This window comes from Tamandua tetradactyla, chromosome 7, assembly GCF_023851605.1.
Source record: "Tamandua tetradactyla isolate mTamTet1 chromosome 7, mTamTet1.pri, whole genome shotgun sequence".
Lineage (NCBI taxonomy): Eukaryota > Metazoa > Chordata > Mammalia > Pilosa > Myrmecophagidae > Tamandua > Tamandua tetradactyla.
The window spans coordinates 69,726,434-69,740,717 of NC_135333.1; the positions used below are offsets into that span (position 1 = coordinate 69,726,434).

At 35.8% G+C, this 14,284-nt stretch overlaps 1 protein-coding gene across 3 annotated transcripts in view; it reads right to left on the minus strand.

Moving 5' to 3' along the window:
- CD163 (CD163 molecule) overlaps nucleotides 1-10,430 on the minus strand; it is a 44,487-nt gene extending 34,057 nt beyond the window's left edge. For all 3 annotated transcript variants that reach the window (XR_013179520.1, XM_077169934.1, XM_077169935.1), the window contains exons 1-6: nucleotides 10,266-10,430; nucleotides 9,109-9,195; nucleotides 7,737-8,057; nucleotides 4,724-5,044; nucleotides 2,874-3,194; nucleotides 2,046-2,366 (exon numbers count right to left, since the gene is read on the minus strand). Coding sequence is in view for 2 of the 3 variants with exons in the window: in XM_077169934.1 (XP_077026049.1) it covers nucleotides 2,046-2,366; nucleotides 2,874-3,194; nucleotides 4,724-5,044; nucleotides 7,737-8,057; nucleotides 9,109-9,195; nucleotides 10,266-10,311 (1,417 nt within the window). In the remaining variant the exon portion in view is untranslated. The remainder of the gene's footprint in view (nucleotides 1-2,045; nucleotides 2,367-2,873; nucleotides 3,195-4,723; nucleotides 5,045-7,736; nucleotides 8,058-9,108; nucleotides 9,196-10,265) is intronic.
- Nucleotides 10,431-14,284: the final 3,854 nt, after the last annotated feature.

Consider the following 14,284-nt stretch of genomic DNA (forward strand, 5'->3'; position numbering starts at 1 on the left):
TCCTTTTTTAGTTTATTGTGTATTGGAGTGGCCAGAGGGAAATACCTGAAACTGTTGAGCTATGTTCCAGTAGCCTTGATTCTTGAAGAAGGCTATACAACTATCTAGTTTTTATAATGTGACTATATGATTGTGAAAACCTTCTGTCTGATGTTCCTCTTATCCAGTGTATGGACAGATGAGTAAAAAAAAAAGAGAATAAGAGCAATTCCACCTCTCATCTCAAAACACATAGGTAAAATGATTCTTAAAGGTTGAAAATAAAAGACTAGTAAAAGGTAAATAAAGCAGTAGTTGTAATATTAATTTAAGACAAGTTTGATTCAGAATAAAGACCATAAAAAGATGGAAACTAAGATTCTTAAAAGAGCTATTCACAATGACCACATGGAGTCACAGGAAGATCTATGTCCCAGATACATGGATTGTCAACACTGACAAGGTAGGAACTACAGCGAAACAAGATGAACTGACAGCAACATACTATCTCTCAATGCATGTCCAATTACATGAACAAAGTAAATAAGTACAGGATAGAAGTTTCAAATTTAGTAAAAGGTATCTAATTGCAAACAAAGAATATACTTGCCTACAGAACATTCACAATAAATTTCCTAAAAGTAAAAGTATTATTGAAAATAGTCTCTGTTTGCAATAAATGAAATAAAATAGTAATTAATAATTAGATTACAAAAAGTCCCAATCTCTGTCTTTGTTCTTATACTGTTTTCTCTACAGACTTTAATGCTTTTATGAGTTGAATTGTATTCCTTGAAAAAATATGTTGAAGTTCTAATCCTCAGTGCCTCAGAATGTGACCTTATTTGGAAATAGAGTCATTACAGATGAATTGAGCAAGCTAAAATGAGTCACACTAAAGTAGGGTGAACCCTTAATCCAATGTGATTGGTGTCCTTATAGGAAGAGGAAATTTGAACACAGACAGAGACAAGCAGAGGGGAGAAGGCCATGTGACGACAGAGGCAGAGAACACATGGATTATAGGCAAGCCACTGCCAGAAGGCAGGAGAAAGACATAGAACAGATTCTTCCCTTCTCAGAGGGTGGCGCGGCCCTGCTTATACCTTGATTTTGGCTTTCCAGCCTCCAGAACTAGACAATACCTTTTGTTGTTTTAAGTCATTCAGTGTGTGGTATTTTATTACAGCAGTCCTAGGAAACTAAGACAGCATATAAATAGGTTGCATCAGTATATTATCTTAAATTTGTTGAAAAGACATCACTTTAAAGATAGCATTTGCATAAGTATGATTAACATCAAATGCTAAAGGTTATCCACCCAGCTTAGTAAACTTATAGTTCACTTTTGAGCTTTTAAATTAGGTTGCAGTGAAATATAGGCATATATTCAGAAAAAAGAAAATTCTTTCACAGTAATATGGAAGGAGTCTAAGGTTCAGTTTATCCAATGCAATGATTTATTAAATCATTTGCTGACACTCCCATGAAAGACATATTTAAGTTTTTTAAGTCAGTCTCCATTGATTTTTAAATTATTTAAAAGACTTGGAAATCAGTTAAAGATAATGAAAACCAAACACCTCTCTTCAAGGTACAAAATGGATTACAAATTAATCTGAGTCTTATGGTGGAATTTGTATTGATGTTTCCTGGTTTCTTGGGAGGGAGCTTGTGATAGGAACCAAAGTTTTTCATCAGTTTCATGGATAATACTGGAAATTTACCTACTTGGAATGAAATTTCTTTTAAATAGGCTGAATATATTTGAATATGATTAAAAGGGGGCAATTTTAGATTGCATATTTGCTACTAGAATAAAAATTTTAAAAAATACAACTGTACAACACAAATAGTGAATCCTAATATAAGCCATGTACTATAAAATTAATAGTACAATTATAATAATATTCCCTTATCAATTGTAACAAATGTAGCATACTAATGCAAGGCATTAATAATGGAAGAAGTAATGAGAAGTCCACATTTTCTGCACTATTTTCTGTAAACCTACAACTTCTCTAAAGAAGGGGAGGGAGTAGGTAAAGAAAGTAAAGAAGACTTACCTGAGCAGGTAATTTTGGCTTCTTCATAGTGATCACAGGTAAGTCCACCCCACTGCCAATTCTTGCAGTCCCAGAGAGAAGTTTCATTTCCATTACAGCTGCTTACAAACAGATATGTGTTTGTTGCCTTAATTTTGGAGTAAGTTTGATAGGATGTTTTGAGTGCAGATCCACACCCCAGCTGCCGGCAAACCACATCAGCATTGTCCAGTCCCCAGCCTCTATCACACACCTTCCCTACCAGTTTCTGAATTTCCACTTCCACTGTTCCAGCACAGTAGCTGCCTCCACCTACAAGTCTCAGCTGTATGTCTGATCCATCTGCAAAAGAGACATTGACTCAGGCCATCAAAACATATGGAGGTTGATTCCAAAGGATTTATTTTTTCACCTTGCACCTATTCAGATACTGGGATATTAGAAATAATGGCTTACTTGTCTTTTGTTTGTTTTAGGAACAGCAAGTATAGATCATCAGTATGGTTAGAAATGGATTGTAGTTTCAAGGGTTAATAAAAATTGTGACAAAATATGAGCAAGTCAGATATAAAAGAGTAACCTATAACATTTTGTCTTTCTGAGCTCCAAGTTGACTCAGAAGTCTGTGTGCTCCCTGACTGCAGTCTGAATGATTATTATAGAAAACAGAGTTAGCCAGTTTCCAAGCAAGTCAAATAAAGGTTCCTCAGAACTCTGAAATCACAACCAACTAAGGATTAATGAAATCTTTCTACCTCTCGCAAACTTGCTCCTATTACTCCTCCTAAGGAACACAGGTCTCTCTCTGTCTAGTTTTCTATTCATTTGTTTTGTTTTGTTTTAACCTACCAGAACATGTCACACCAGCATCTTCATTATGTTTACAATAATGCTTTCCCCATTCGCTGTGTCTACACTGCCAGAGAGCAGACTCGTGCCCTTGGCAGGAGACACCATCAAGCCAAATGCGTCCAGATCCCTCGCTGGCGTTAACTCGTCCAATTGCAGTGACGGCAGTAGGACATCTCAGTTGCTTACAAACCACAGCGGCATCATCACTGTCCCAGCTATCATCACACACTGTCCCCCATTCTCCTTGGAATTTCACTTCTAATCTTCCTGAACATTCAGTGACTCCATCTGCGAGTCTCAGGCTCATATCTGCTCCCTCTGTAACAGGGACAGAAAACAAGTTGGTGATAAGGAAACAAAAACTATCAGTGTACTACATGCTACTGTACCTCAGATGAGTGAAGGAAGAAGAGACAGAGAAAAGAATGATATACCACCACTGAAAACCACTAAAGATGAGAGGAGGACTGAGTATGGCAATTTTCAGTATGGAGAGCACTTACTAAAGAAAAATTTCCTAACAGAAGTTCAGGGTCTGGATTTTATCTGCAGACATGCTTGCTTGGCCACCACAGAGTTTTTGTTGGAATTGTTTACTTTTCTTGTTAAAATATATTTACATGTTTTAGCTCGTGTCCACATACTCCTTTGCTTCAATACTCAATACCCTCTTTGCCTCTGACTGAGACCACTTGCTTTGGCTACAAGCAGGCCAAGAGAAAATACCCCGCCATTACTATTTCCTTCTATTCAGTACTCCTCAAAGAACTGAGCTCAATTCTCTCCTGGCAGTTTCTGTTTTTGTTGCCACAGTACTGTTCATTGTGATTTCTTAGCCCAGGCAAAACACATTGAGAAGAAATGTGCTGTTTGGGGGCTTAGTGAGATTTTGATGGGTAGAGAGAAATGGAAGGTACATACTTTTGTTTTTCTATCCCAAATCCCTTTCACTTTCTTTAGCTGATAAAATCCATCTTTCTTGTAGGAATTCCATTCTTTATGGTTCAGGTTATAATTGGTCATGTTAATTCACATGAAAAAAAGCCAACTCAAGATTTGGAGAATCTTGACAATATTGTTTAAATACACATCTGAATTCAGCTATCCCTGAAGTCACCTGTCCCCTCCTGGATTTCTCAGTGTTGTGAGCCAGGATTCCCTTTTTCAAAATTAGTTTCAACTGGGTTTTCTTCCTTGGAAACAAAAAGATACCTGCTGAAGATAGGGATATTTTCATTCTAGTTCAAGACCCAATAGGTCTTGTTCAAATAAGAACTTGAGGGGAAAGGGAAAGTAGCACCCCTGCACACATAAGCCCATTGCCCCGTCTGTGATCTAACTGTGGAACTTGAAAGCCTCTAGACAGACCCTTTGTATTTCGTGCTATGGACTTAGCAGAGATGAAGTTTGAAGAGGAAACCATTTTCTATCATTTGAGTCAATGTATTTGAACTAATGATTTGGGAAGGTTAGGTTAATGTGGTTAAAAACCTTGTGGATTATAGGAAGATATAAGGTTAGTATGTTCTTAAAACTCATTCAGAGAGCCAAATTTCCTAGTTAAGCCTCTTTTTTTTTTTTTAACTGGCTCTTCTATAAATACTTCTTTCTGTTCTCATAACCTGGATCTCAATTTCACTGTTGATCCATCCTCCACTAGCCAACCTAGTGTAATTTCAGTTAAGTCTAAACTTTCCTGCACATCAGAACTGGAACTTGAGTAACAAGATGACAAAGGAAACAGATTTTATTATGTTCGTAAAAGTTCAGACTTTTAAGACTACTACCCCCCCCCCCTTTTTTGTGTCCTGTCAAGGAGAACACAATAAATCCAGATTGGCCCTTACCAAAGCAAATCACTCCAACATCCTCAGTATGATCACAATTATGCTTTTCCCATCCGCCGTGTTTGCAGTTCCAGAGAGCTGACTCATTTCCATTGCATACAAGATCATCAAACCATATTGGTCCAGACCCTTCTCCAAAAGTAGCTGAACCAGAGAAACTGACAGCACTTCCACATTCAAGTTGTTCACAAACCACAGAAGCATGATCTATTTTGAAATTATCATCACACACTGTTCCCCACTGCCCTTGGAATTGGATCTCTATTCTTCCTGAACAGCGGTTCCCTCCATTTACCAGCCTCATTTCCAGATTGGATCCGTCTAGAGTGGAGAAAAGACCAGAATTCAGAAGTGATATTCATTCAGAAGTGATTTTAGAAAACAAAGTTTCTTGGATTCTTGGGACTTGGTGCTATCCTTCAAAGGGTGCCCTGATTTTGGATGTGGCAAAGCTACACTTATTGGAGAATTTTAATCTGTTGGAAAACAGCAAACAATTGGGACACTCATCACTATTTATTTAACAAGGACAATGATTTACAGATTAGACTTTAGTTTCTGGGTTTTTTGTTGTTTGTTTCCACTTCAGGGAGACCAGTAAAGACTCTTTTATGTAGCAATAGATAACCGGACTAAAATTATTTATTGAAAAAGCTAGGAAAAAATAAAATTGGTTGATACAACAGAATAGTAAAAATGACAAACTAGTCATTTCCTGAACATGTAAAATCTGTAATCTTTCTCTATTACAAACAATACAAAGTATGCATAACTGCCTGAAGTTGATTTAAAAATTAGAAAATAGAATAAAGCAAAGATAAAAATGCATAATCATGCATAACAGTTTATAAAAGCATCCGGTAGTATACAAAAGTCTTAAAAGTGGAAGAAAAAATATAAATCAAACTAATTAATTTCTTACTAATTTTCTATTTCAACCAAAGCTTTCCCCTAACAAAATCATTTTCATCAACAAACAACTTTTTCACAAAGAAAATTCTGCTTATATATTATCCCTTAGATTGTCTGTGAGGACTAAAATACCTAGAAAAATAAGATTTTGGGTGTGATTTTGGTGTATCTGAAAAACAAAATCTGTTTGTGGTTGAATAAAATGTTTAGAACTCTTCCTTGAAAGTGTAACTCAATTTTAAAAGCTCTAAACTTGGGTGGTGCAGCAGTGGCTCAGTGGCAGAATTCTCGCCTGCCATGCTGGAGACCTGGGTTCAATTTTCAATTCCTGGTGTCTGCCTAAGCAAAACAAACAAACAACCAAAAAATCAACTCTAAACTCAAGAGTAAAAGACCTCCACTTAAGATTTTGGATTTTACGTAATAATAATAACAATAGCAGTTCACAATCAAAATATGTGTGGATTGTTCCAAATGTAACACACATGATATCTATTTTAGCCCACAACAATTTTAAGCATCATGTACTATAATCATTATCTCCACTTTACAGATAAGGGAACTGAAATTATGTTGTTGGCACAGGGCAAAGCAGCTATAATATTTCAGAGCCAGGTTGAAAAAAAAAGGCTTCACAGCAACAGAATCTATGCTCTTGACTATTATGCTATATGGTTTTAATGCATGTGATAATAATAAAGTCTTCCAAGAGGTAGAAGCTAGTAAGATCGAGGGTCAAATGGAGTGGAGAATCTCTCAAAAATACAGACTCTGCAACCTACTGGAAGTAGTGAGCCACTGAAAGATCGCAGGTTCCTTTCTATTATTATGATATAGTTGGAGCTGTAGGTGTACAAGATATAGGAAGCAAGTTTGATTTGTTCCATCCTGAGGTATAAAAGGCAGAAAATGGAGTTAAAAGTACTACAATGGTGTTTTAGCTAAACAATCAGCTCTAGAGATAGCAAGAATTTTGATAATAGCCTGGCAAGATTTACTGTGATTTTTAGTTGGCCATAGATGTTACTTTTGGTATTGACTATCTTTTCTCTCCATAGTGATTAATAATAAAAGCCGAGAAGGAGGAGGAAGAGGAGGATTTGGAAGAAGTAAGTTGGGACTGGAGGATGAGGAGAGGAGAGGAAGAAAGAGAAGGAAAAGAGATCGTGTTTTATAAGTTGTCAGCAGGTAGCCATGAATAAGTTAATATTTTAAATACCTATTACATACCAGACAGTGTACAATAGCTTTACATGGATCATATTGAGTCTTAAAATGGAGTTTAGAAGATTTAACAGCTTGTTGAAAATCGTAGCATTAATGAGTGGCTGCACTGGAATTTAATTCAGTGTCTTTCTGAGTACTAGCCTGCGTTGTTCCTATTACACTACAGTGTTTGCAGAGAGACCAGCCCTTTCTGTAACCAGTCCTCTGGAGGAGATAGTTTCTGAGACAGAGAAGTTGGAAGGCAAGAGGGTTGTTTAAGGATCCATAAAATGAGCAAAGAAGAAATGGGGAGCCCGAGAATCTGAATAGGGTCAGAGACGATCTTTGGGATACATCTGCAGAGATACAGTGTTCTGGATTATTGTGAGGTCAACTGAGACAAAACTTATGAAGTATTTTGAATTTTAAAACCACTGTGCAAATGAAATAGACACCACTGAGCTCTAGAAAAATGAGCTATACTTTGTGAAGCATCTTTCCTCCAACAAAGGAAGGAAATATTAGTCCCAGGAATATTTGTTTTTTGATTCAATAAATTGATTATACATGAATGTACAAAAGGGTAACTGTTTATGGGCTTTCACATGAAAGTAACACATTGCTGTGAAAGGAGACAAGAATTAACTTAGATGTAATATTTTTACACAGGAGTAAGAGGTTATAGGAGATTTACTGTATATACACATTCAGGCCAGTCACCTCCTCTTTGATCACAGAGCCCAGAATCTCTTTGATTCTTTTTATTTTTAATATGGGGGTTGCCATGTATTTTCTGATCTCCTAGCAATAGGCTCCTTTCAGTTTTTAACCCACGTGCACATTTTGTTTTCCACAAAGTATTTGATGGTGAAGCTTTGATTTATGTAAATCTTACCTGAGCAGGTCACTCCAGCGTCCTGTTGGTGAGTACAGTTATGCTTTTTCCATCCATTATGTTTGCAGTCCCAGAGAACTGATTCATTGCCTCGACAAGAGACATGATCCATCCAAATTGTTCCAGAACCTGCACTGGGATTAGCCCATCCAATAGCCTTGATGGCAGTTGGACATCCCAGCTGCCTACAAATCACAGAGACCTCATCCATGTCCCAGCCATTATTACAGACCGTTCCCCACTCCTCCTGGACCTTCACCTCCACTCTCCCAGTACACCTGTTTTCACCAGCCACTAGCCTCAGCTCCTTGTCTGTTCCTCCTGCAACATTTGGTCAAGACAGCAGTTGGTCAAGGTCACAAAGAAAAAATAGAGAATTATTGTTCTTTAGATTACTTATTTATCTTTCAAACCCAGATGTAAGAATCATTCCTGGCACCATTCATGGTGCAATAGGATAATACTATTATTTCATAGGCATTTATAAGTATCAGCAACAGAGCATTAAAATTAAACAATAGCATAAAATCAGTAAAGGTAAGGTACATAATGCTATGTGATATCATCATTCTATGACTGATAATCTTTGTGAAATAATGTCCATAATTTAAATAAGAGACAACAAAATTTTATAGGAATGAGCTATATGTTTCCCCCAAATCCTAAGATCAATAAGATTGAAAGCTAATAGTGGATCTGTGAGAATGAAAAGACCTATTGTAAGTAATTTAACACCCATTTCATACATATAGGTGACATAACATGAATTTAAAAAATACTAACTGAAATGTGACTGAAACTTATCTACTTAAATGAAAATTACTGTGTAGATATTTTTTTCTGTTTTTTATCATAAAATAGTCCCTTCTTCTCTGCCAAAAAAAAAAAAAGGTCTCAGCTGCCTCCTCGTCATTATTTTTTTTTTAATTTTCTTTTTTTCCTCATCATGATCTAGGAACCTAGTGTCCCACTGATATATACCTGGCCTCGCTCTTTCAATACACTTTTAGACAAATTCTCACACTTGAGTTTATTGAAGTGTTCCTTAAGTTCCATTTTGTCCCATTAATTTTCTATCCTTCTGTATTCTTCCTTGTTTTTCACCTGGACATTATTTCCAAACTTTAAGTAAAATGCACTTTTTTTTTCTGTTTTTACCTTGTGAGAGTTAATTTTATGTTGGGGGAAACCATACTAATAGCTTGTTCATTAATTAATATGCTATGGTTAGATTCTTATTGTATTCTTTTAATATCTGATCCTTTGATTCCATAAGGCATGTTATCTATCAGCCTCTAGGAAGATAATTTGCTTTTTAGTAATTAATGTCAAAGTAGGCTAAGGTTGCAAGCAAATTTGGCAAAGTACTCACCAAGAGAACCAATGATGGAACAGACACTGAGAAGTAAGACCACAACGATAGTGAAAGGACTCAAATGAACAAAACATCTTCTAAAGCCTGTGAAAAAAAGGGAGAAGGCAGAGTATAATCTTCCCAAAAAGAGATTTTGGAGAAGACAGATGGTTTCAGAGGTTTGGGATTAACTAATAAAGTCAAACCAAGACAGAAAAACTTTCCTTTTAAATGGCAAGGCAGACAAGAAAAATTCACAGCAGGAAAAATTCACAAAATTCATATAGTCTCGATGAAATAAACTTGAAAATGCCCATGCTTATAGTCAACAAAGGGGTGAGGAATTAGAAGAAAACTGGGGGAAAACAAGAATCACAAGGGCATGGCTTAAAACCTAGCTTAGAAGTAGATAGTTTTCCCTGTAAGCCTCAGGCAGTTTCCTTGAGATTTGTACATTCTATTGATGTTTCAATATTCAAATGTTGATATCCTTATCTCTAAGCCCACCTGGTCCACCCTGTTAGTTGGTAAATTCCATGAGAGATGCAGTATATCTATTACATTCACCATAGTTTCAGCAGTACCAGATACAGTCACTGCTGAATAGTAGCTAGACAACATATTGATTATAAGTGACAATGTTTCTATTTGAAGGACCCAAATATTTGGAACATATAATTTTCAGAGAAAGCATAAAACACTCTTTAATGTTGTTTTTACTCTCATTCCTCTGCTTACTTTAACTCAACACTATTTTAAGGGTCAAAATGCCGCACAAGAATTTAACATGTATAAATCATGAAGTAGATCTCAGCACTCAGGGGGTATTATTCTAAATTTCTCCTAGGTGATCAACTTTCAATCAATATTTATTCCAACATGTTCAATCTTTTCTAAAGATTATTCTCTTTATAATCAATGTAGTTCAGTTAATTTTAGTTCTTCGGTTAATTTCACTTCAGTAGTTGTACTAAATTGATGCCAATTCTGATCCCCATCTCAAATCCTTAATTTTGAATCTATGGCAGATGAAAGGAACTGCCATATAAGCTTAATGTCAATTTCCTATTTCATAGTTTCCTGATACCAGTATTTTAAAATGCATCTCCACTGACAGCCAGAATAATTCTATATTCCATTAGAGGGTAAATGTAGAATAAATGAGAAGCATTTACCAGAAGATCCAGAGTCTTCACATAGTATCTTTCTGGGTTTGTCCATTCCAAAGTTTTATGATTTCAGTGATTCCCAAATCTTGCTGTATTTTTTTTTTTTTTGCTAACAGTTTTCTCCTAAAGGAGAGGAACCCTAAGAATTCTGAAAATCACTTAACCTCACAAGAAATAAAAGGCTACATAATGGAGGTGGAGTCAAGTCAAAAAGGAAGTCCTTAAAAGAACAGTTAGTTGAAAAGTTGCATTTGCTGGTCATGTCAAGAGAGATCCCCTGTCATACTTATATTTTCTCTACTATGGAACATGAAACCACCAAAGGAAATTGATAAACATTAACAAAGAACAATCAAAAACATTAACTTGCATATTGTTGTTGTTGAATTAAATATTTTTCATTTCTTCACTTTGTTTTGGACTAATTTATTAGGCACACAACAAGGTAGTAACTGGTACACAGTTAAATTATCTCAAAAATCTAAAGTAAAATAGGTATAAACATAATTAGATAATGTTTCATCATTTTACCCACTTTTAATATTATTTTCACATCCAAGTTGCTTATTGAATAATTTTGTGTAGCTTAATAACACTGTATTTCATTTCTAAGGGGATGGTAAGAGCAATAGAAGTAACCAAAGATTTTAATTCTTCCATAGATGATGAAACTATAATAAAGAGGACATGATTTTTACCCTAAATAATGCAAAGGTAAGTGAGAGAAATATGTAGGATAGTAATAACAAACATAGATTCAAAATACAGGTGGAAAATAAAGGACAAGATGGACATATCTACTGGATATAGAATGAACAGCTAGAGAACTCTATAAGGAGATTCTTTAATTTGTGTTTTAAAGGTTGAGAATGGATTGTGGGATGATGGTAGAGTAAGGAGCTCCAGTAATCAGTCCTTCCATCAGAATAACTATTGAACAGTCAGGAACTATTTTGGAGCAACTATTTTGGAACTCTGGAGGCCAGTAGAAAACTGTATATCACCAGGGGAGAACAGGAGGAAGAGGCTGTTAAATCATACTAAATATACCAGAAAATTGTTCTCTCAGCACAGTAGTTACTACAGCCCATCCCCTAATCTGTGTGGTAGACCACTGCAGGGTCCAGCCCCTGGATAGCTCATTGGTGACAGAAAGGGACATAAACATTCTCTTTCCCGGGACAATAGATGGGCATGGCCAATCACTGATCACAGCTTTTGATTAGCAACTTTGGATCAATGGGGGACCAGCTTTGAGGGAAGCCATTGTTCCAATTAGCCCTGGACAAAGGTGATGATTGGGGAGACTCAAAAATGCTCTACTTCCTCAGGATCTACAGGGAATAGTTAGTCAAAAAGTTGCATTTCCTGGGCATGTCAAGAAATCTTATTATTGGGAAGTCATGGAAGAAGCTGCTGGTGACCTTCCTGACACCCTTCCCAGGATACTTTGGAGCTTGTCTGTGCCACTTTGTGGATATCTGACCCTATTCCAGATGGGAAAGGCTAACTTGGGAAACTCCTCACCATCATATCCATCCCCAGAATTTTCCCTCCTGGGAAAGCAGCTGGAGATTATGAAAGGAATGAAAGAAATGATAGCAGAAGATAGTCTGGGGCAAAGGCTTTTCTGCCTTAACAATGGGTGAGAGAGAAGATCGTATTCTTGGAAATAGAGGGGGCATTCAAGTTCTTGTAAATTGGAGAACTCCAAAACAATTAACAAGCACAAGCCCAGGACAAGACACAGGCCCAGAACAGACAGTGAAAACACTGCACACTGCATTTGCCTTGGGCAGACATTCCTGATAGGAGGGCTGAAGCTCAAGAAAATCTCTCTTATCACCACTGGTTACAAAATCAAGAAACAGGCATCTCAGGGAAAAACTCCCACAGTTAACATTTTCACTGTTTAAAATGCACAGCATGCAACAAAAGTGTGACAGACAAAGAGACAAGAAATTATTGTCTATTCAGAAGAAGAGGATAAAAATCCAGAAAAGACAAATGGAGAAGCCCAGAATGTGTACATACCAAACAAAGTCTTTTAAAAAAAGGATGCTAAAAATGCTCAAGAAGATAAAGAAAAATATAGAGAAAGAACTAAAAGACATCATAAAAACAGTGAATGAGAAATATGAGAATCTACATATCTATTTCTTAGAGAGAGACTTTATAAAGGAACCAAACAGAACAACCACAGTTGAAGACAATGATAAGTGAAATGAAAAATGCCCAGGAAGGTTTATAGAGCAGGTTTGACCTGGCAGAAGAAAGAATCAGTGAAGTTGAAAACAAGACAACTGAAATTATTTAAGCTATGGAACAGAAAGAGAAAAGAATTATAATAAGTGTTACATTGTGTTACATACAATGACGTTCCAATTAGATTGAGTTCTGATTTCTCATCAGAAACCATGGAGGAAACAAGGCACTGGGTTGTAATACTTAAAGTAATGAAAGAAAACCACTGCCTGACAAGAATTGTATATCCAGTGAGACTTTCTTTCAAAAAAGTAAGGAGATATTATGACATTCTCAGATAAACAACAGTTGTTGAAGTTCATTACCATAGAACTGCCCTACAAGCAATGCTAAAGGAATTTCTTCAGACTGAAAGGAAAGGACACTAGACAGTGGTTCAAAGTGGCATAAAGAAATACAGATGCCTAGTAAAGAAAACCATTTGGGTAATTATAAAAGCCAATATTGTTGTATTGTATTGTTATTATATAACTCCACTTGTTACTCCTACAGGTGTTAAAAGGCAAATGCAAAAGAACTAATGATAAATCAATGGTTTTGTATATAAACTGTGCAAAGACATAAGTGGTAACAAGTACAAGAAATATGGGAATGGTATAGGAAAAGAATATGTGAATGCTATGACATCAAGTTGGTATCAAAACAAATATGATTGTTATATATTTGGAAGGTTAAACTTTAACCACATAGTAACCACAAGGAAACCATATGAAAAATATATCCAGATAGAAAAGATAAGATATTCAGGGTACAACACAAACAATAAAATAAATACAAAAGAAGACATTACCAGAAGAATTGAGCAACAAAAAAGGTATAAGTTTTACAATGGTTAAATAGCAAAATGGCTACTGTATTATCAGTAGTGACTTTAAATGTAAATGGATTAAACTCTCTCATCAAAAGGCAGAGAACAACAGAATGGATTATAAAGCATGACCCAACCGTTGCTGTCTACAAGAGATTCACCTTAAATTCAAAGATACAAGATAAAAGTAGGATGAGAAAATATATATCATGCAAGTAGTAACCAAAAGAGAACTGGAGTGTCTATACTAATAGCAAAGAAAATAGACATTAAGTAGAATAGAATTATGAGGGACAAAGATGGTCACTGATAAAGGGATCAAGTCAACAAGAAGATGTAACAATTATAAGTATACATGCACCCAACAGCAGAGACCCAAAATACATGAAGCAAATACCGACAGAGTAGAAGGAAGAAATAGACAGTTCTACTTTAATAGTAGGAGACTTTAGTACACCATTCTAAAAAAATGGATTAAAGGTCTAGTGAGAAGATCAATAAACACTAAAGCAACTCAACAAAAAGAGAATACACATTCTTCTCCAGTGCACATGGATAATTCACCAGGGTAGTGCATTTGTTGTAGTACAAAACAAGTTCAATAAATTAAAAAATATTGAAATCATACAATGTAAATCCTCTGACCAAAATAGAATGAAGCTAAGAATCAGTATGAAATGAACTAAGAACAGTATGAAATGAACTTAGGAAATACTTTGAAGTGAATAAAAATAAAAACACAACATGCCAAAACTTATGAGATGCAGTGAAGGCAGTAATGAGAGGGAAATTTAAAGCTTTAAACGTTTGCATTAAAAAAAGAAGAGAGACTCAAAATCAGAGACCTAACCTCAAAAGTGGAAGACCTAGAAAAAGAAGAGCAAACCAAATCTATGGTAAGCAGAAGGAAGGGAAAAACAATGATTAGTGTGGAGAAAAATGAAATACAATG